Raw genomic sequence first — 24000 nt, 5'->3', positions numbered from 1 at the left:
ATATATATACATATATATATATATATATAATTGTTATATATATATATATACTTGTTATATATATATATATATATATATATATATATATATATATATATCACCAATCATATGTAAGTATCGAATGTACTAACACTATACTCTATGTGAAATCTGGTTTGTGGTGAAGCAGTAATTGATCCGCGACTCGGGGGTTATGATCAGCGCGGGGGAGGTGAAGGGGGGGGGGGGGGTAATCTCTATCGCATACATAAAGGTAGACACATTTATGTTGACCTTGATTGAAATACTTGCCTGACCTTCGACTGACCAGTGTTAGATAAACAAGCTGTACCACGTGTTGCAGGCTATAACCTACCCATGGGGAACCTCTATGTGCTGGCGTTCCCCCGGATTCCAGAGTTGAGGCCAGACCAGGCATTCGGTCAGCCCGGTCTCACCTTCAACATGCACACAATGTCCAGAACCGAAATCAAGGTGAGCTCAGCTTGTAATAGGTTACAGGTTATGGGTTTGGGTTATCTGTTATAGGGTTATAGCGTTAGGTTAGGCTTCGTTAGGTTTATGGTTTGGCGAAGGTACAAGTTTTAATGTTCAAGGTTGTAGTTATTTTACGTAATGTTATGTATTGTTTACGTTTCGCGTTACATTATGTTCTGTAAGGTTTCGGTTTCAAGAAAAATTTCTTCTCCTAGATTCGTCTGACGGTCCAACAATATAATCAGCCAAATTTGCTTGATGAGGAACTAGCGGCAGCATTCCTACACCCTGTTACACATAGTGTGGATAGCAGATTTGGGTGTATATATATAGAAATAGTTTGATCTATTTTTATCCATTATATATATATATATATATATATATATATATATATATATATATATATATATATATATATATATATATATATATATGTGTGTGTGTGTGTGTGTGTGTGTATAGAAAGAGAGATAAAGTTTACTCTGAATGTGTGTTAAATATTTTGTTCCAATACTGTGGTCTCTATCTTGTGGTCCACTACTGTGGTCTTTGTCTTGTGGTCCACTACTGTGGTCTCTGTCTTGTGGTCAACAACTGTGGTCAGTGTCTTGTGGTCAACAACTGTGGTCTTTGTCTTGTGGTCCACTACTGTGGTCTGTGTCTTGTGGTCCACTACTGTGGTCTGTGTCTTGTGGTCCACTACTGTGGTCTGTGTCTTGTGGTCCACTACTGTGGTCTGTGTCTTGTGGTCCACTACTGTGGTCTGTGTCTTGTGGTCAACAACTGTGGTCTGTGTCTTGTGGTCCACTACTGTGGTCTGTGTCTTGTGGTCCACTACTGTGGTCTGTGTCTTGTGGTCAACAACTGTTGTCTGTGTCTTGTGGTCAACAACTGTGGTCTGTGTCTTGTGGTCAACAACTGTGGTCCGTGTCTTGTGGTCAACAACTGTGGTCTGTGTCTTGTGGTCAACAACTGTGGTCTGTGTCTAGTGGTCAACAACTGTGGTCTGTGTCTTGTGGTCAACAACTGTGTTCTGTGTTTTGTAGTCCAATACTGTGGTCTGTGTCTTGTGGTCAACAACTGTGTTCTGTGTTTTGTAGTCCAATACTGTGGTCTGTGGCTTGTGGTCAACAACGGTGGTCTGTGTCTTGTGGTCAACAACTGTGATCTGTGTCTTGTGGTCAACAACTGTGTTCTGTGTTTTGTAGTCCAATACTGTGGTCTGTGACTTGTGGTCCACTACTGTGGTCTGTGTTTTGTGGTCCGAAACTGTGGTCTGTGTCTTGTGGTCAACAACTGTGGTCTGTGTCTTGTGGTCAACAACTGTGGTCTGTGTCTTGTGGTCCACTACTGTGGTCTGTGTCTTGTGGTCCACTACTGTGGTCTGTGTCTTGTGGTCCACTACTGTGGTCTGTGTCTTGTGGTCCACTACTGTGGTCTGTGTCTTGTGGTCCACTACTGTGGTCTGTGTCTTGTGGTCAACAACTGTGGTCTGTGTCTTGTGGTCAATAACTGTGGTCTGTGTCTTGTGGTCAACAACTGTGTTCTGTGTTTTGTAGTCCAATACTGTGGTCTGTGTCTTGTGGTCCACTACTGTGGTCTGTGTTTTGTGGTCCGATACTGTGGTCTGTGTCTTGTGGTCAACAACTGTGGTCTGTGTCTTGTGGTCAACAACTGTGGTCTGTGTCTTGTGGTCCACTACTGTGGTCTGTGTCTTGTGGTCCACTACTGTGGTCTGTGTCTTGTGGTCCACTACTGTGGTCTGTGTCTTGTGGTCCACTACTGTTGTCTGTGTCTTGTGGTCAACAACTGTGGTCTGTGTCTTGTGGTCAACAACTGTGGTCTGTGTCTTGTGGTCAACAACTGTGTTCTGTGTTTTGTAGTCCAATACTGTGGTGTGTGTCTTGTGGTCCACTACTGTGGTCTGTGTTTTGTGGTCCGATACTGTGGTCTGTGTCTTGTGGTCAACAACTGTGGTCTGTGTCTTGTGGTCAACAACTGTGGTCTGTGTCTTGTGGTCCACTACTGTGGTCTGTGTCTTGTGGTCCACTACTGTGGTCTGTGTCTTGTGGTCCACTACTGTGGTCTGTGTCTTGTGGTCCACTACTGTTGTCTGTGTCTTGTGGTCAACAACTGTGGTCTGTGTCTTGTGGTCAACAACTGTGGTCTGTGTCTTGTGGTCAACAACTGTGTTCTGTGTTTTGTAGTCCAATACTGTGGTCTGTGTCTTGTGGTCCACTACTGTGGTCTGTGTTTTGTGGTCCGATACTGTGGTCTGTGTCTTGTGGTCAACAACTGTGGTCTGTGTCTTGTGGTCAACAACTGTGGTCTGTGTCTTTTGGTCCACTACTGTGGTCTGTGTCTTGTGGTCCACTACTGTGGTCTGTGTCTTGTGGTCCACTACTGTGGTCTGTGTCTTGTGGTCCACTACTGTGGTCTGTGTCTTGTGGTCAACAACTGTGGTATGTGTCTTGTGGTCCACTACTGTGGTTTGTGTCTTGTGGTCAACAAATGTGGTCTGTGTCTTGTGGTCAACAACTGTGGTCTGTGTCTTGTGGTCAACAACTGTGGTCTTTGTCTTCCAGCCCACAACACGACATTGGTGTGACGTCAACGTTTCGACTGGCCAGTGTGGGCTACTTCTCGACCACCGTCTTCCTTAAGCCGGGTGGGCACACATTTGAGAGTCTACAGGCCTTCCCCGTCACGGGCTGGGGCAAAACTTACTTCGCTTTTACTTTTATGTAAGTCTTGTGGTACCTTGATGTGGTCCCTCGATGTGGTCTCTTGATGTGGTCTCTTGATGTGGGCCCTTGATGTGGTCCCTCGATGTGGTCTCTTGATGTGGTCTCTTGATGTGGTCTCTTGATGTGGGAAGGTTGGTCGGGTTCGATTTTTTGTTGTGGTCCCATGATGAGGTCCCTCGATGTGGGCCGTTGATGTGGTCTCTTGATGTGAACCCTTGATGTGAACCCTTGATGTGAACCCTTGATGTGGTCCATTGATGTGGTCCATTGATGTGAACCCTTGATGTGGTCCATTGATGTGAACCCTAGATGTGGTCTGTGTCTTGTGGTCCCTTGATGTGGTCCCTTGATGTGAACCCTTGATGTGAACCCCTGATGTGAACCCTTGATGTGGTCCATTGATGTGGTCCCTTGATGTGAACCCTTGATGTGGTCCATTGATGTGGTCCCTTGATGTGAACCCTTGATGTGGTCCCTTGATGTGGTCCCTTGATATGGAGCATAATGTTGTCCCTTGGTGCGATTCTTTAATGCGGGCCTTGATGTGGTCTGTTGATGTGGTCTGTTGATGTGGTCCCTTGATTTGGTCATTTAATGTGTGCCTTGTGGTGGCCCCTTGATGTGGTCCGTTGAGCTAATTACTTTATTTAAAGAGGTCCCTTAATGTTTGTCTTTATGTGGTGGTCCATCAATGTGGTCCCTTTAAAATGATAACGTTATGTGGTCCCCTGATGTGAACCATTGATAATGGTCTTAATGTGGTCCCTTAACTTGATAACTTGGTGTAAGCCTTGGTTCTATGTATATGATATCTTCTATGTTTGTGGTATTTGATATAAATGTCCTTAATATAAATCATTCCAGACTTCTCCTTACCTACCCCACCCACAAACATCCCAGCTACCATATTCTACCTACCTCATCCCCAAACATCTTTCTTACCCCTCCCCCCACAAATATCCTACTTCCCCCACCCCTAACTTCCTACCTACCACTCCTCAACATAGGCCTATTTCTTACCCCTCCCCCAAATTATCCTCCCTAAACACCCTACCCTACCCCACAAAACGAAGTGTTTCCCCACCCTATGCCCTTATTTCAAATTTGACACGACACAGTAATTCCCTATTGAAACACTTTACATTCGACATCCTAACTTAACCTCTCTACCATAGAACGTAACCAATTTCCCATTCAACTAACTACGACATCCTAACTTAACCTAACTTAACCTAACTTAACCTAACCTAACTTAACCTAACTTAACCTAACTTAACCTAACTTAACCTAACTTAACCTAACTTAACCTAACATAACCTAACTTAACCTAACTTAACCTAACATAACCTAACTTAACCTAACTTAACCTAACTTAACCTAACTTAACCTAACTTAACCTAACTTAACCTTACTTAACCACTCTACCCAATCAACTTAACCTCTCTATCTATTAATGTAACCAATTCCCTATTCAACTAACTACGACATCCTAACTTAACCTAACTTAACCTAACTTAACCTAACTTAACCTAACTTAACCTAACTTAACCTAACTTAACCTAACTTTACCTAACTTTACCTAACTTAACCTAACTTAACCTTACTTAACCTAACTTAACCTAACTTAACCTAACTTAACTTAACCTAACTTAACCTAACTCAACCTAACTTAACCTAATTTAACCTAACTTAACCTAACTTAACCTATCTACCCAATCAACTTAACCAGCAAGAGGTCGAGCATCAACATCGTGACTGAGCTGGGCCCGAATGAAATCTCAATACAGTTCAAATTCATAAACGGGACACTTGTATATGAAGACGAGACGCTGACGTCAGGAAGCACGTTAAGGCGCACATTACAAGCGTGAGTACTTTTTTTTTTGGCACTGCATGAGCTCAGCGTTTTCAAGTCGGTAAAGCTCATGATTGATAAACTGAAAAGTCTCGAGTTCGAACCCTCGGGCAGATAAGGCTCAATAACTAGGGATATCAACTCTTCTAGGAGAGACAACTCCAAACTCAAACAACAACTGCCTTGTAGTTTGATTTGGTTAAGCAAATCCATACATAAAAACGTTTATAATTACAAGCTTTTATAAATGCACTAAAAAGAAGAAGATAATACAATTTTTATTAAATATAAAATGATTTTTAAAAATATAATAATTCTGCGGTTACTTTAAATATAAAACAAATTACTTTCTTTAAATATATTTCTGCACTACTATTGATATCACTATAAATAAAAGCGTGGGCTGCTTGTTTAAACCTGAACATAGTGTTGATCGCATGTCACACATGTATGTGGAGATCATTAAAACAATTAAACTCTACGTCCTCTGTTTCGTGTGTTATGGACTCGAACGGTCAAATATGTTTATTTGATCTAAAGTGACTTTTATAAATGACGTCATCGATAACGTTTTGTGACGTAGTAAAAGCATGTCTAATGCTATACTTTACACCTGACGATCAATGTGTTTACCTGTCCAATGCTATACTCAGGGGCGTAGCGAGGGGGGGCGGGGGGTGCGGACCGCACCGGGTGACACCATTTAGGGGGGTGACACCAAGGCAAAAAATAGCAAAATATATAGAGTAAAACTTGAGGGGGGGGGGTGCAAATCGAAAGTTTAGAGGGGGGGGGGGCTGCAAACCAAAAACTTGAGGGGGAGGGGTGCAAAACGAAAGTTTGATGGGGGGTGCAAATCGAAAATTTGAAAGTTTGTCCCCGGGAAGGGTCGCTACGCCTCTGGGGGGTGACACCATTAAGTGCCGCACCGGGTGACACCCGACCTCGCTACGCCACTGGCTATACTTTACACCTGACGATCAATGTGTTTACCTTACCAACAGGTATCAAGGCTTCGTCATGTCCTGGTGTTCAAGCAGTACCAAGGAAAACGAGCTGACAGGTTAGTCATTCGGTTCATTTGGTGCGGTATTTTTTAGTTCTTTAAATTATACGCCACTGATTGGTTTTATCTTATTTTATTCCACACGTATATCTATTTGATTAGTTGGCTGATTTTCGTAGAGTGGTAAGCGGGTTGTTTATAGACTTTTGTGCTGGTTGTCGATAAAGTGATAGCCTGGTTATGTATTAACTGTATTGGTTGGCTGTTTCTTTATAGAATGGTGAACTGGTTGTCTACATACTGTTGGCTGGCTGGCTATAGAATGGTTGGCAGGATGAACCCCTCTCTTTAATGTTGAAACCATACCTTCAAGCTTGAATCACTACCTTTATGGTTGAACATATACCTTTATGGTTGAACCCCTACGTTTATGGTTGAACATATACCTTTGAGGTTGAACCCTTACCTTCAAAGTTGAACCCCTACCTGGTAGCACCCTTACCTTTAAGGTTAAAAATCTACCTTTAAGATAGCACCCCTACCTTTATGGTTGAACATATACCTTTGAGGTTGAACCCCTACCTTTAAGGGTAAACCTCTACCTTAAAGGGTAAACATCTACCATCAAGGTTGACCCCCTACCTTTAAGAACAATCCTAGCCGCCTACCCCCCAATATAAAGCACACAACCGCCAACCCCCCAATATAAACCACACAACCGCCAACCCCCCAATATAAACCACACAACCGCCAACCCCCCAATATAAACCACACAACCGCCAACCCCCCAATATAAACCACACAACCGCCAACCCCCCAATATAAACCACACAACCGCCAACCCCCCAATATAAACCACACAACCGCCAACCCCCCAATATAAACCACACAACCGCCAACGCCCCAATATAAACCACACAACCGCCAACCCCCCAATATAAACCACACAACCGCCAACCCCCCAATATAAACCACACAACCGCCAACCCCCCAATATAAACCACACAACCGCCAACCCCCCAATATAAACCACACAACCGCCAACCCCCCAATATAAACCACACAACCGCCAACCCCCCAATATAAACCACACAACCGCCAACCCCCCAATATAAACCACACAACCGCCAACCCCCTAATGTAAAGCACACAACCGCCAACCCCCCAATATAAACCACACAACCGCCAACCCCCCAATATAAACCACACAACCGCCAACCCCCTAATGTAAAGCACACAACCGCCAACCCCCCAATATAAACCACACAACCGCCAACCCCCTAATGTTAAGCACACAACCGCCAACCCCCCAATATAAACCACACAACCGCCAACCCCCTAATGTAAAGCACACAACCGCCAACCCCCTAATATAAACCACACAACAGCCAACCCCCCAATATAAACCACACAACCCCCCCAATATAAACCACACAACCGCCAACCACTCAATGTAAACCACACAACCGCCAACCCCCCAATATAAACCACACTACCGCCAACCCCCCAATGTAAACCACACAACCGCCAACCCCCCAATATAAAGCACACAACAGCCAACCCCCCAATATAAACCACACAACCCCCCCAATATAAACCACACAACCGCCAACCACTCAATGTAAACCACACAACCGCCAACCACTCAATGTAAACCACACAACCGCCAACCACTCAATGTAAACCACACAACCGCCAACCCCCCAATATAAACCACACTACCGCCAACCCCCCAATGTAAACCACACAACCGCCAACCCCCCAATGTAAAGCACACAACCGCCAACCCCCCAATGTAAACCACACAACCGCCAACCCCCCAATATAAAGCACACAACAGCCAACCCCCCCAATATAAACCACACCACCGCATGTTGCAGGTACGAAGATCTCTGGTCACCACAACATAGGGGTGATCACTGGCAGTTGTGACGACTCCACCCATATGATCATCTGTGAGCCCGAGGACGAGGGGGCCAGGGAGACGGATAAACTAGGCACGGCCAACGTCTTGTCTGGTAAGGCTGTGGTCAATACAGGGTTTCTTTCAGGCATTTCTTAGGGGGGGGGGGGCAAGTACAGGGTTTCTTTCAGGCATCTCTTAGTGGGGGGGTCAAGTACAGGGTTTCTTTCAGGCATCTCTTAGGGGGGGGGGTCAAGTACAGAGTTTCTTTCAGGCATCTCTTAGGGGGGGGGTCAAGTACAGAGTTTCTTCCAGGCATTTCTTAGGGGGGGTCAAGTACAGAGTTTCTTTCAGGCTTCTCTTAGTGGGGGGGTCAAGTACAGGGTTTCTTTCAGGCATCTCTTAGGGGGGGGGGGGGGTCAAGTACAGAGTTTCTTTCAGGCATCTCTTAGGGGGGGGGGTCAAGTACAGGGTTTCTTTCAGGCATCTCTTAGGGGGGGGGGGTCAAGTACAGGGTTTCTTTCAGGCATCTCTTAGGGGGGGGGGGGTGGGTCAAGTACAGAGTTTCTTTCAGGCATTTCTTAGGGGGGGGGGGTCAAGTACCGAGTTTCTTTCAGGCATCTCTTAGTGGGGGGGTCAAGTACAGGGTTTCTTTCAGGCATCTCTTAGGGGGGGGGTCAAGTACAGAGTTTCTTTTAGGCATCTCTTAGGGGGGGGGGTGGGTCAAGTACAGAGTTTCTTTCAGGCATTTCTTAGGGGGGGGGGGGTCAAGTACCGAGTTTCTTTCAGGCATCTCTTAGTGGGGGGGTCAAGTACAGGGTTTCTTTCAGGCATCTCTTAGGGGGGGGGTCAAGTACAGAGTTTCTTTTAGGCATCTCTTAGGGGGGGGGGTCAAGTACAGAGTTTCTTCCAGGCATTTCTTAGGGGGGGTTAAGTACAGAGTTTCTTTCAGGCTTCTCTTAGTGGAGGGGTCAAGTACAGGGTTTCTTTCAGGCATCTCTTAGGGGGGGGGGTCAAGTACAGAGTTTCTTTCAGGCATCTCTTAGGGGGGGGGGGGTCAAGTACAGAGTTTCTTCCAGGCATTTCTTTGGGGGGGGGGTCAAGTACAGAGTTTCTTTCAGGCATCTCTTAGTGGGGGGGTCAAGTACAGGGTTTCTTTCAGGCATCTCTTAGGGGGGGGGGGGTCAAGTACAGAGTTTCTTTCAGGCATCTCTTAGGGGGGGGGGTCAAGTACAGAGTTTCTTCCAGGCATTTCTTTGGGGGGGGGTCAAGTACAGAGTTTCTTTCAGGCATCTCTTAGTGGGGGGGTCAAGTACAGGGTTTCTTTCAGGCATCTCTTAGGGGGGGGGGTCAAGTACAGAGTTTCTTTCAGGCATCTCTTAGGGGGGGGGTCAAGTACAGAGTTTCTTCCAGGCATTTCTTAGGGGGGGTCAAGTACAGAGTTTCTTTCAGGCTTCTCTTAGGGGGGGGGGGTGTCAAGTACAGGGTTTCTTTCAGGCAATTCTTGGGGTGAGGGTGCAGCAAGTAAAGAGTTTCTTTCAGGCATCTCTTAGCGGGGGGGGGGGTCAAGTACAGAGTTTCTTTCAGGCATCTCTTAGGGGGGGGGGTCATTACAGAGTTTCTTTCAGGCATCTCTTAGGGGGGGGGGTCAAGTACAGAGCTTCTTTCAGGCATCTCTTAGGGGGGGGGGGTCAAGTACAGGGTTTCTTTCAGGCATCTCTTAGGGGGGGGGTCAAGTACAGTGTTTCTTTCAGGCTTCTCTTAGGGGGGGGGGCAAGTACAGAGTTTCTTTCAGGCATCTCTTAGGGGGGGGGGGGGGGGTCAAGTACAGAGTTTCTTTCAGGCATCTCTTAACGGGGGGGTCAAGTACAGAGCTTCTTTCAGGCATCTCTTAGGGGGGGGGGGGGTCAAGTACAGGGTTTCTTTTAGGCTTCTCTTAGGGGGGGGGGTCAAGTACAGTGTTTCTTTCAGGCTTCTCTTAGGGGGGGGGGGGGGGGCAAGTACAGAGTTTCTTTCAGGCATCTCTTAGGGGGGGGGGGGGTCAAGTACAGAGTTTCTTTCAGGCATCTCTTAGGGGGGGGTCAAGTACAGAGCTTCTTTCAGGCATCTCTTAGGGGGGGGGGGGGTCAAGTACAGGGTTTCTTTTAGGCTTCTCTTAGGGGGGGGGGTCAAGTACAGGGTTTCTTTCAGGCATCTCTTAGGGGGGGGGGGGTCAAGTACAGTGTTTCTTTCAGGCTTCTCTTAGGGGGGGGGGGCAAGTACAGAGTTTCTTTCAGGCATCTCTTAGGGGGGGGGGTCAAGTACAGAGTTTCTTTCAGGCATTTCTTAGGGGGGGGGTCAAGTACAGAGCTTCTTTCAGGCATCTCTTAAGGGGGGGGGGCAAGTACAGGGTTTCTTATAGGCATCTTTTAGGGGGGGTCAAGTACAGAGTTTCTTTCAGGCGTCTCTTAGGGGGGGGGGTCAAGTACAGGGTTTCTTTCAGGCATCTCTTAGGGGGGGGGGGCAAGTACAGAGTTTCTTTCAGGCATCTCTTACTGGGGGGGTCAAGTACAGGGTTTCTTTTAGGCTTCTCTTAGGGGGGGTCAAGTACAGGGTTTCTTTCAGGCATCTCTTAGGGGGGGGGGGTCAAGTACAGTGTTTCTTTCAGGCTTCTCTTAGGGGGGGGGGGGGGCAAGTACAGAGTTTCTTTCAGGCATCTCTTAGGGGGGGGGTCAAGTACAGAGTTTCTTTCAGGCATTTCTTAGGGGGGGGTCAAGTACAGGGTTTCTTTCAGGCATCTCTTAAGGGGGGGGGTCAAGTACAGAGTTTCTTTCAGGCATTTCTTTGGGGGGGGGGGTCAAGTACAGGGTTTCTTATAGGCATCTCTTAGGGGGGGGGCAAGTACAGAATTTCTTTCAGGCATCTCTTACGGGGGGGGGGGTCAAGTACAGGGTTTCTTTTAGGCTTCTCTTAGGGGGGGTCAAGTACAGGGTTTCTTTCAGGCATCTCTTAGGGGGGGGGGTCAAGTACAGTGTTCCTTTCAGGCTTCTCTTAGGGGGGGGGGGCAAGTACAGAGTTTCTTTCAGGCATCTCTTAGGGGGGGGGTCAAGTACAGAGTTTCTTTCAGGCATTTCTTAGGGGGGGGGGTCAAGTACAGGGTTTCTTTCAGGCATCTCTTAAGGGGGGGGGGTCAAGTACAGAGTTTCTTTCAGGCTTCTCTTAGTGGGGGGGTCAAGTACAGGGTTTCTTTCAGGCATCTCTTAGGGGGGGGGTCAAGTACAGAGTTTCTTTCAGGCATCTCTTAGGGGGGGGTGTCAAGTACAGTGTTTCTTACAGGCATCTCTTAGGGGGGGGGTCAAGTACAGAGTTTCTTTCAGGCATAAGGCCGGCAGTGGCCAAGTACAGAGTTTCTTTCAGGCATAAGGCCGGCTGTGGTCAAGTACAGAGTTTCTTTCAGGCATAAGGCCGGCTGTGGTCAAGTACAGAGTTTCTTTCAGGCATTTCTTGTGGGGGGGGTCAAGTACAGGGTTTCTTTCAGGCATCTCTTTGGGGGGGGTCAAGTACAGGGTTTCTTTCAGGCATCTCTTAGGGGTGGGGGGGGTCAAGTACAGGGTTTCTTCCAGGCATCTTTTAAGGGGGGGGGGGGTCAAGTACAGGGTTTCTTCCAGGCATCTTTTAAGGGGGGGGGGGCTACGCTCAAATAAGGTCCACCAGCCCCCAAGAGCAAAAAAGAATTTATATAGAGAATATATACTTTTACCAGTGTCTACCTCCTCCCCCCCCCCCCGCGGAAATTTTAGTCCTCCCTCCCTCCCCGAAACTTTTAAGTGCCCCCCAACCCGGAAAAAAAAGTCTGGAACAAACATTGGTCAAGTGAAGTTTGCAACGTAGGTGACAGGTGAGGTGCACAAGTGCACATGCAGCATGTATTCGATTGTACGATTAACACATGGTCGAGGTACACATTATGCATACATCAAGTAGACATGTACCAAGTACACACTTACCAAGTAGACATGTACCAAGTACACACTTGCCAAATAGACATGTACCAAGTACACACTTTCCTAGTAGACATGTACCAATTACACAATTACCATTCGGACATATACCTAGTACACTTTTATATACATACTTATATATATATATATATATATATATATATATATATATATATATATATATATATATATATATATATATATTCTTACGTAGAATCTACTCCACTATATTTACCTAAGCCCGTGATTCCGACTTTCAGCTGTCGCACATTGTAATGTTCCCCTCTCAGACATAATGATCCATTGGGCATATGAGATATGAGATACAGTACTTCAGCTCTGTATATAACTTGATGCTGTGATCAGCACAATGTCCAGTCGCCTTTACATTTCCATAACGTTGGTTACTTAGCAATTTCACATGTACCACATACACCGATTGCACATACGCATATTTCATATGTACCGATTGCACATAAATATATAGCATATGTACCGATTGGACATACATAATTGCATATGTTCCAGTTACATATACAGATATTGCATATGTACCTATTGCACATACACATTTTGCATATGTACCAACTGCACATACACATATTGCATATCTATCAATTGCACATAAATATAATGCATATGTATCAATTTACATATTCCACTTACAGAGCTACGAATTGCAGTACACCAATTACTGATATACCCATCACAAATTCACCTTTTACACTTTTATCTCTTACAGACTTACCAACTACACATTTACCCGTTACAAATGAATGAACAAATGAATACCACGCACACATGTATTACATATGTGTATACGAAATCTACACTTACGAAGTACATATGAAGCTTGTAACTGACATACACATGTACACAAATCACAATGTATTTCTCCCCAGAAATGCTGCCACCGCTTGAAGCATACGGCAAAGAGTTTATGACCCTGATGTTGACGGGACGGAGAGTGTACGGCAAGTTTGTGGTCGTAGCGTCAGAGGACAACACGCAAGTCTTGGTCCACACAGGGAAAAACACGCCAGAGAACAGAACTCTACAGGCGGGGGAGAGGTTCTATGTAAGACGTCATCACCTGTGTGACATGGTCAATCACATCACCTGTTTCACATGGTCAACCACATCAACTGTGTTACATGGTCAACCACATCAACTGTGTTACATGATCCACCACATCACCTACAACTGTGTTACATGATCCACCACATCACCTGTGTTACATGATCCACCACATCACATGTGTTACATGATCCACCACATCACCTACAACTGTGTTACATGATCCACCACATCACCTGTGTTACATGATCCACCACATCACCTGTGTTACATGATCCACCACATCAACTGTGTTACATAATCCACCACATCAACTGTGTTACATGATCCACCACATCACCTACAACTGTGTTACATGATCCACCACATCAACTGTGTTACATGGTCAACCACATCAACTAATGTTATATGATCCACCACATCGACTGTGTTAAAATTATCCACCACATCATCGGAAATTTCATCTACATTTCATTTATATGTTCTTATCCTATTACGTGACTAGCTGTCTACCCCCTCCCGCCCCGACCACTTACGCCTGTACCTGCGACACAACTTATTCTACAGCATGTTGATATCAGAGCACATTAAAATCCCAAAAGTATTTTTTTTTATTTTCGTGACGCTAAAGAGCTTTTTTTGATAACAAAACAACAGCCCATTTTTTAGCCCCAAACGTATTTTTGTTTTCGTGGCGCTAATTAGCTTTACCTGATAACAAAACTAAAGCCCATATTAGTACCAAACGTATTTTTGTTTTTGTGACAGTAAAAAGCTTTACTTGATAACGTATTTTTCTCTACTAACGTTGTTTTTGTGACAGTAAATAGCTTTACCTGATAACGTATTTGTCTCTGCTAGCGTTGTTTTTGTGACAGTAAATAGCTTTACCTGATAACGTATTTTTCTCTGCTAGCGTTGTTTTTGTTACAGTAAACAGCTTTACCTGACAACGTATTTTTCTCTGCTAGCGTTGTTTTTGTGACAGTAAATAGCTTTACTTGATAACGTATTTTTCTCAGATAGCGTTGTTTTTGTGACAGTAAATAGCTTTACCTGATAACGTATTTTTCTCTGCTAGCGTTGTTTTTGTGACAGTAAATAGCTTTCCCTGATAACGTATTTTTCTCTGCTAGCGTTGTTTTTGTGACAGTAAATACCTTTACCTGATAACGTATTTTTCTTTACTAGCGTTGTTTTTGTGACAGTAAATACCTTTACCTGATAACGTATTTTTCTCTGCTAGCGTTGTTTTTTGACGGTAAATACCTTTAACTGATAACGTATTTTTCTCTGCTAGCGTTGTTTTTGTGACGGTAAATACCTTTAACTGATAATGTATTTTTCTCTACTAGCGTTGTTTTTGTGACAGTAAATATCTTTACCTGATAACGTATTTTTCTCTACTATCGTTGTTTTTGTGACAGTAAATAGCTTTACCTGATAACGTATTTTTTTCTGCTAGCGTTGTTTTTGTGACAGTAAATACCTTTACCTGATAACGTATTTTTCTCTACTAGCGTTGTTTTTGTGACAGTAAATACTTTTACCTGATAATGTATTTTTCTCTGCTAGCGTTGTTTTTGTGACGGTAAATACCTTTAACTGATAACGTATTTTTCTCTGCTAGCGTTGTTTTTGTGACAGTAAACAGCTTTACCTGATAACGTATTTTTCTCTACTAGCGTTGTTTTTGTGACAGTAAATAGCTTTACCTGATAACGTATTTATCTCTGCTAGCGTTGTTTTTGTGACAGTAAATAGCTTTACTTGATAACGTATTTTTCTCTACTAACGTTGTTTTTGTGACAGTAAATAGCTTTACCTGACAACGTATTTTTCCTGCTAGCGTTATTTTTGTGACAGTAAATAGCTTTACGTGATAACGTATTTATCTCTACTAACGTTGTTTTTGTTACAGTAAAAAGTTTTACCTGATAACGTATTTTTCTCTGCTAGCGTGACGCCAAAGAGCCCTACTACATCCGCAGCACGAAGGCCATCCTTGTGATCTACATCCAGATGTCGGCGTGTGTCCTCCTAAACATCGCCCTCACACAGGATGAATCAGGGGACCCCGCCATGTGTGTCCTGGTCCCAATGCAGCTGTTCTACGACACGTATGTCTGGAGGTAAGACGTCTGGAAGGCAGGTGTTTATGTGGGGAGTACTCACAGTTTACGTGTGTGAATATACACGTGTTTAGGCGCGCTTTTTGAAGTGCTTTAGACGAAAACTAAACAGAAGAAATGGCAGGTTGAATAATATTAACAAGACCCATGAAACAGAAGTAGAAGTTACACTTACATCAGTAGATTGGGTGCTGCTGTTCAACCGTGTGATTATTTCTTTATGAAAATATCAGAATTTACATAATCTTATAATGTAACGCTACTAAGGCATACCTAACTCATGTGAGGCAAATAAAGGCAATTGGGCAAAATCGCTGACTTACAAACATTACTTAATCAGCTTAATGGATCGCTAGGTCTAAAAAAAAAAGTATATATATATATATATATATATATGTATATATATATATATATATATATATATATATATATATGAGTGTGTGTGTATATATATATATATATATATATATATATATATATATATATATATATATATATATATATATATATATATATATATCTATATATATAAAGCAAAGTGGTCGGGTGCCCGATAGGGCACTTCCCGGCGCCGCAGGCGCGTCAAATTTGGCACGATGGTGCCTTGGGGCGATAGAACACGAGGGCCGGTGACGGTTGGCCGAAAAGTCTACGGAGAGGGGGTCAAAACTGACCTCGACTGACCGGCGCCTTATATGGGCTATATTAAGAAAAAAAAATTCCTCCGACGACCCCCCTTGAAATTTTGTGAGGTGGTAGGAGAACACCTTGGGGTGTCACAAAAAACTCGGCATATCTGGGAAAACTTCGTAAAGGGGTCAAAACTGACCAGTTGTATTTCCCTATATAATCTTTGTATTTTATGGGAAAAACAGAGGGTCATTTCAACGCAGACTTTAGGGTACTTAAGCTCAGTATATCTGGCTAATTTTTTGCATGCTCTTAGGTCAATGGCTTGACCTTTAGGGAAAACTGTCGGTTACACTCAAAGCCCTCGACGAGGGCTAAAAAGTGACCGCGAGTGAAATTCTCTTTATATGAGCTCTATTACGAAAAAAAAATTCCTCCGACGACCCCCCTTGAAATTTTGTGAGGTGGTAGGAGAACACCTTGGGGTGTCACAAAAAACTCGGCATATCTGGGAAAACTTCGTAAAGGGGTCAAAACTGACCAGTTGTATTTCCCTATATAATCTTTGTATTTTATGGGAAAAACAGAGGGTCATTTCAACGCAGACTTTAGGGTACTTAAGCTCAGTATATCTGGCTAATTTTTTGCATGCTCTTAGGTCAATGGCTTGACCTTTAGGGAAAACTGTCGGTTACACTCAAAGCCCTCGACGAGGGCTAAAAAGTGACCGCGAGTGAAATTCTCTTTATATGAGCTCTATTACGAAAAAAAAATTCCTCCGACGACCCCCCTTGAAATTTTGTGAGGTGGTAGGAGAACACCTTGGGGTGTCACAAAAAACTCGGCATATCTGGGAAAACTTCGTAAAGGGGTCAAAACTGACCAGTTGTATTTCCCTATATAATCTTTGTATTTTATGGGAAAAACAGAGGGTCATTTCAACGCAGACTTTAGGATACTTAAACTCAGTATATCTGGCTAATTTTTTGCATGCTCCTAGGTCAATGGCTTGACCTTTAGGGAAAACTGTCGGTTACACTCAAAGCCCTCGACGAGGGCTAAAAAGTGACCGCGAGTGAAATTCTCTTTATATGAGCTCTATTACGAAAAAAAAATTCCTCCGACGACCCCCCTTGATATTTTGTGAGGTGGTAGGAGAACGCCTTGGGGTGTCACAAAAAACTCGCCATGTCCGGGAAAAATCGGGAAATGGGTCAAAACTGACCAGTTGTATTTCCCTATATAATCTTTGTATTTTATGGGAAAAACAGAGAGTCATTTCAACGCAGACTTTAGGATACTTAAGCTCAGTATATCTGGCTAATTTTTTGCATGCTCCTAGGTCAATGGCTTGAACTTTAGGGAAAACTGTCGGTTACACTCAAAGCCCTCGACGAGGGCTAAATAGTGACCGCGAGTGAAATTCTCTTTATATGAGCTCTATTACGAAAAAAAAATTCCTCCGACGACCCCCCTTGATATTTTGTGAGGTGGTAGGAGAACGCCTTGGGGTGTCACAAAAAACTCGCCATGTCCGGGAAAAATCGGGAAATGGGTCAAAACTGACCAGTCGTATTTCCCTATATAATCTTTGTATTTTATGGGAAAAACAGAGGGTCATTTCAACGCAGACTTTAGGATACTTAAACTCAGTATATCTGGCTAATTTTTTGCATGCTCCTAGGTCAATGGCTTGACCTTTAGGGAAAACTGTCGGTTACACTCAAAGCCCTCGACGAGGGCTAAAAAGTGACCGCGAGTGAAATTCTCTTTATATGAGCTCTATTACGAAAAAAAAATTCCTCCGACGACCCCCCTTGATATTTTGTGAGGTGGTAGGAGAACGCCTTGGGGTGTCACAAAAAACTCGCCATGTCCGGGAAAAATCGGGAAATGGGTCAAAACTGACCAGTTGTATTTCCCTATATAATCTTTGTATTTTATGGGAAAAACAGAGGGTCATTTCAACGCAGACTTTAGGATACTTAAGCTCAGTATATCTGGCTAATTTTTTGCATGCTCCTAGGTCAATGGCTTGAAATTTAGGGAAAACTGTCGGTTACACTCAAAGCCCTCGACGAGGGCTAAAAAGTGACCGCGAGTGAAATTCTCTTTATATGAGCTCTATTACGAAAAAAAAATTCCTCCGACGACCCCCCTTGATATTTTGTGAGGTGGTAGGAGAACGCCTTGGGGTGTCACAAAAAACTCGCCATGTCCGGGAAAAATCGGGAAATGGGTCAAAACTGACCAGTCGTATTTCCCTATATAATCTTTGTATTTTATGGGGAAAACAGAGGGTCATTTCAAAACGGATTTTAGAGCACTTACCCTATTTACATCTGGCTAAGTTTTGGCATGCTTATAGGTAAATGGCTTGGCCGTAGGGCGTACCTGTCGGTTTGACTCAAAGCACTCGACGAGGGCTAAAAAGTGACCGCGAGTGAAATTCTCTTCATATGAGCTCTATTACGAAAAAAAATTTCCTCCGACGACCCCCCTTGAAATTTTGTGAGGTGGTAGGAGAACACCTTGGGGTGTCATAAAAAACTCGCCATGTCCGGGAAAAATCGGGAAATGGGTCAAAACTGACCAGTCGTATTTCCCTATATAATCTTTGTATTTTATGGGAAAAACAGAGGGTCATTTCAAAACGGATTTTAGGGCACTTACCCTGTTTACATCTGGCTAATTTTTGGCATGTTTATAGGTAAATGGCTTGACCGTAGGACAGACCTGTCGGTCTTACTCAAAGCCCTCGACGAGGGCTAAAAAGTGACCGCGAGTGAAATTCTCTTTATATGAGCTCTATTACGAAAAAAAATTTCCTCCGACGACCCCCCTTGATATTTTGTGAGGTGGTAGGAGAACGCCTTGGGGTGTCACAAAAAACTCGCCATGTCCGGGAAAAATCGGGAAATGGGTCAAAACTGACCAGTCGTATTTCCCTATATAATCTTTGTATTTTATGGGAAAAACGGAGGGTCATTTCAAAACGGATTTTAGGGCACTTACCCTCTTTACATCTGGCTAATTTTTGGCATGTTTATAGGAAAATGGCTTGACCGTAGGGCAGACCTGTCGGTCTCACTCAAAGCCCTCGACGAGGGCTAAAAAGTGACCGCGAGTGAAATTCTCTTTATATGAGCTCTATTACGAAAAAAAATTTCCTCCGACGACCCCCCTTGATATTTTGTGAGGTGGTAGAAGAAAACCTAGGGGTTTCATAAAAAACTCGGCAATTCTGGGAAAACTTCGTAAAGCGGTCAAAACTGACCAGTTGTATTTCCCTATATAATCTTTGTATTTTATGGGAAAAACAGGGAAATTTTAACACAATTTTTAGGTTACTTAATGTCTGTACATCATGCTAAGTTTTTGCATACACTACTATAGATGACTAGGCCGTATGGAAAAACTGTTGGTCAGACTCAAAGCCCTCGACGAGGGCTAAAAGATGATCTTGAGTGAAATTCTCCTTATATGAGATATATATATATAAATAAATTGACGAACGATCCCCTTAATATTATGTGACGTCGTAGACCGACCATGGAGGGTAACAAAAAAACTTTATTCCCGTCGGAAACAGCCATTATAGTCGTTAAATAAGTTCATATAACGTAATTTCTTATATAAGCAAACAATATAAGTAAACAATGACATACGTCACACGTTCAGTTTTCAAGGGAGGTAACGTTTTTAAAATTATTATTTTTCAAATAATTGTATACTATTTTAAACAGAAACAGAAAATGACGAAGTATAGCATTTGTTTTAGTACAAAATTAAGTTGTTAATTTAGTTAAGTATGATAATTAAGTTAATTAATTAATTTCAAAAGGCAATGTAATATAAACTATGAGATATACTGTTCATGAAACCTGTGTAGTTCTAATTCCATTTTAGTTATAGATTGCGTACTTTCCAAAAATTCGCTACGCATCTGCATGTAAATGACTAACAAAAACATTTTTTCTAAAGTTAGCATTACTGTTTAAATTAATATTAAACTTATTAAAGCACTCCACACCCAATCCATCGCTAAATAATTAAGTATTCAAATTCTCAAATGCCTTTTAAAAACCTAAGCGAAGCTAGGCAGTATGCCTAGTATATATATATTATGTTGATCGCACCAACACATGGGTACATGGTGCGTGTTCTCTACTACTGACTTCTAACGTATTGTATTCCATCTGACAGCGCGCCGACCTTGCCCACAAACAACAACTTTATCGCCATCAACATCAAGTTTGTCTTCGTCACCCACCTCAGGCTGAACGAGAGAGGTTTGAGTCCCGGGTAAGTTAGGGATTGAGTCCCGGGTAAGTCAGGGATTGAGTCCCGGGTAAGTTAGGGATTGAGTCCCGGGTAAGTCAGGGATTGAGTCCCGGGTAAGTCAGGGATTGAGTCCCGGGTAAGTCAGGGATTGAGTCCCGGGTAAGTCAGGGATTGAGTCCCGGGTAAGTCAGGGATTGAGTCCCGGGTAAGTCAGGGATTGAGTCCCGGGTAAGTCAGGGATTGAGTCCCGGGTAAGTCAGGGATTGAGTCCCGGGTAAGTCAGGGATTGAGTCCCGGGTAAGTCAGGGATTGAGTCCCGGGTAAGTCAGGGATTGAGTCCCGGGTAAGTCAGGGATTGAGTCCCGGGTAAGTTAGGGATTGAGTCCCGGGTAAGTCAGGGCTCTTTAAGTCACAGAGCCTTCAGTCAACCCAACCCTAAATCAACCCAACCGTCAATCGCCTAAACCCTAAATAAACTCATTCCTAAATTGCCCCAACCCTCAATTGCCCCAACCCTTAATCGCTCCCAACCCTCAATCGCCAACAATATTTCCCCCGAACCCTCTAATGCGCCAACCGTTAATCCTTCAAACTCTCTGTCTCAACGCTATGTCACGCCAACTCTTTATTGATCTAACCATCAATCAGTCCATCCCTCTACCACTCCAACCATCAATTACCATACCGCTTTGATGCCACAAGCCACTATCGCCCAAACACTAGCAAAATTTTCATATTTGTAATTTCGTAATATCCTAGTAACAAACCTTCACCCAATATACCCTAACCCTAGTAACAAACCTTCACCCAATATACCCTAACCCTAGTAACAAACCTTCACCCAATATACCCTAACCCTAGTAACAAACCTTCACCCAATATACCCTAACCCTAGTAACAAACCTTCACCCAATATACCTTAAACCTAGTAACAAAACTTCACACAGTATACCCGAATGCATTGAACCCTATTGGTTTGTGAGTCGTCTCAGGGGTTTGGTGGAGGTCAAGACACACACCTAACTCAGTTGAATCGTTCCATCTTCCACACTTTTCTCTTCTTAACTAATCATTAATCCAGCAAGCCAGACGATACTAAAGAACGGAAAACTGTACGTTATGAGGACTGATATCACTTGCATTTTAACCCGTGTTTCTTTCAGGCATATCTCCTTTTGTAAGGGGATGGGTCGGAAATACTTTTGTCCGTCCTACAATACGTTCATATTTTATCCGCCCCCCCCCCCACCCGATTTCATTCAGACATCTATTCGGTTGGGGGAGGGGGGGCACATTTCTTTCCCTCCTCCCCCCCCCCCCCCCTGCAGAGGCACGTCTACCAAGCCTCATCCTCACACACACACACACACAAACACACACCCTATCCGAACAAAAATTAAATTCTATTGAAAATATATAAATTTACCAGCGTCCCCCCCCCCCCCCCCAAAAAAAAAATACCCTTCCAAGTGCCCCCCCCCCCCCAGGAGAAAAAAGTCTAAAAGAAACATTACCCGTCACCCTTTTCAAGAGTAGTTTTAGTTACTTAAACCAACTATTAACCCATTCTAACATTCCCTCCCCTATCCAGGATTGAGTGGTTTGCCGTGCAGGGCTACACAGAGTACCGTGTGGGCAGCACTCTGGTACACGCAGAACACAACGAACTCTACTCCGTCTCTGTCACCTACTTCGCTGTGTACGCCTACGGTATCGGCACGTCGTTCGCTTACATGCATCCACTGCCCTACGTCACCACACACATCAACACGGTGAGTGGGGGTGTGAGGGGAGGTTTGGGGTGGGGGTGTGGTTGGTTCGTGGTGGGGTTGTGGTTGGTTCGTGGTGGGGTTGTAGTGGGGTTGTGGTGGGATTGTGGTAGGTTTGTGGTTGGGTTTGTGGTGGGGTTTATGGTGGGGTTCGCGGTGGGGTTTGTGGTGCAATTGTAGACTCTTTTTTGTAGGTTTGTATTGATTTGGGCTTGTTTTAGGTTATGTGAGTTTGTATTAAGTTTGTAGTATAAATATTGCGGACTTGAAGTAGGTTTGTAGTTAGCTAGTGGTGGCTGGTTGTGGGTTTATAGTGCGTGCGTACTGGGATATAAGTGGTTTTGATTAGTAGTAGAGTCGCAGAATGTTTTAAGAGGGTTGCAGGGGGTTTGTAGTAGGTTTGTAGTGTAGTGTAAGTGTGTAGATTTATAACGTCTGCATGGCAATGTAACCTGCCTTATTGAATTAAAAACGTTGTATTTGTCAGAAATGTGACGTCACCACAGTTCAAGTGGGGGACTTTCTGGATAACGACTGCGATGATAAGATCGACGAGGAAACAAGAGATAACGAAGGTGTGGATAGATAATGGTTTCATCTAATCAATTATATATGTATCAATAATATATTTATATATATATATATATATATATATATATATATATATATATATATATATATATATATATATATATATATATATATATATAATTACATCGGGTGGTCCTTACATGTTGTAGAACTAATGTTGTAACATGTTATACAACTAGCGTCATTATTACATTAACTTTCTGCCGTCCTCACTAATTTCAACAGTCTATAACTTTACTCTAACAATAAAATTAAACCACGTTCTGTGGAAGCTTTACGCAATAACATGTTTCAAGAATATATTACCTATCGTGTTTTTACATAATCATATGTATCATTGGCAGAGGCGTAGCGAGGGGGGGGGGGGCGGGGGTGCGGACCGCACCGGGTGACACCATTTAGGGGGGGGGGTGACATAAGGCAATAAATAGTATATAGAGAAAAATTTGACCGGGGGGGGTGCAAATCGAAAGTTTGAGGTGGGGGGGGGGGGTGTAAATCGAAAGTTCGAGGGGGGGTGGAAATCGAAAGTTTGAGGGGGGCGGTGGAAATCAAAAGTTTGAGGGGGGCGGTGCAAACCGAAAATTGAAAGTTTGTCCCCGGGAAGAGTCGCTACGCCTCTGGGGGGGGGGGGGTGACATCATTAAGTGCCGCACCGGGTGATACCCGACCGCGCTACGCCACTGATCATTGGTATCTTACCTGTGGTGTTTCTGATTAGATAACGATAACGACGGGAGGATAGATGAGGACTTATCTAAACTCAGCAGACGTAAGTTCGGGGATTAACAAAGTGTGTATATCAAGTGTTTGTGCATTATTGTTTTGTGATAGCGCTTGTGTGTGTGAGTGCGTGTATGTGTTAGTGTTAGTGTGCGTGCGTGTGTGTGTGTGTGTGTGTGTGTGTGTGTGTGTTAGTGTTGCAGACCTGTAATCAATGCGGGTGTTTGCGTGCGCGAGTATTGTAAGGGCATGTATCACAGTGTGTTGCGATGGCCGAATGGGTAGATGTAAAATGTTTGCCTGTGTTATCGTGTTATGTGTATGCTTGTCGATTCTGTGTGTGCGTGTGCGTGTGTCTGTGTGTGCGTGTGTCTGTGTGTGCGTGTGTCTGTGTGTGCGTGTGTCTGTGTGTGCGTGTGTCTGTGTGTGCGTGTGTCTGTGTGTGCGTGTGTCTGTGTGCGTGTGTCTGTGTGTGCGTGTGTCTGTGAGTGCGTGTGTCTGTGTGTGCGTGTTTCTGCGTGTGCGTGTGTCTGTGTGTGCGTGTATCTGTGTGTGCGTGTGTATGTGTGTGCTTGTGTCTGTGTGTGTGTCCGTGTGTCTGTGTGTGTATGTGTCTGTGTAATGAAACCCAAACGTGTACAACTTTAATGTACGCATGTGTTTGTGTGCGTGTGTGTTGCATGTTTGTGTGTTGCGATGGCCGGATGTGTAGATTACCGAACAGGGTGTGTCATTCCATTCCAGAGAACGGGGGATGGTCACCCTGGGTCTACACAGAATGTTCTAGAAACTGCAGCGACTACAAGCGGACCGCCTCAAGGTCAGT

At 43.9% G+C, this 24000-nt stretch overlaps 1 protein-coding gene across 1 annotated transcript in view; it reads left to right on the top strand.

The window, feature by feature from the left end:
- Positions 1-24000, top strand: part of LOC131931941 (uncharacterized) — a 30103-nt gene that overhangs the window by 2327 nt on the left and 3776 nt on the right. The window contains exons 3-15 of the mRNA XM_059288775.1: positions 344-474; positions 693-796; positions 3063-3221; positions 4954-5091; positions 6084-6142; positions 7966-8103; positions 12871-13046; positions 15005-15177; positions 20014-20112; positions 21683-21863; positions 22348-22435; positions 23173-23223; positions 23919-23994. Coding sequence (XP_059144758.1) covers positions 344-474; positions 693-796; positions 3063-3221; positions 4954-5091; positions 6084-6142; positions 7966-8103; positions 12871-13046; positions 15005-15177; positions 20014-20112; positions 21683-21863; positions 22348-22435; positions 23173-23223; positions 23919-23994 — 1573 coding nt within the window. The remainder of the gene's footprint in view (positions 1-343; positions 475-692; positions 797-3062; positions 3222-4953; positions 5092-6083; positions 6143-7965; positions 8104-12870; positions 13047-15004; positions 15178-20013; positions 20113-21682; positions 21864-22347; positions 22436-23172; positions 23224-23918; positions 23995-24000) is intronic.

The sequence above is a fragment of the Physella acuta genome, unplaced genomic scaffold (assembly GCF_028476545.2).
Source record: "Physella acuta isolate Inbredline_101_S28 unplaced genomic scaffold, ASM2847654v3 ptg002060l, whole genome shotgun sequence".
Classification (NCBI taxonomy): domain Eukaryota; kingdom Metazoa; phylum Mollusca; class Gastropoda; family Physidae; genus Physella; species Physella acuta.
This window is presented reverse-complemented; position numbering and strand designations above follow the sequence as displayed.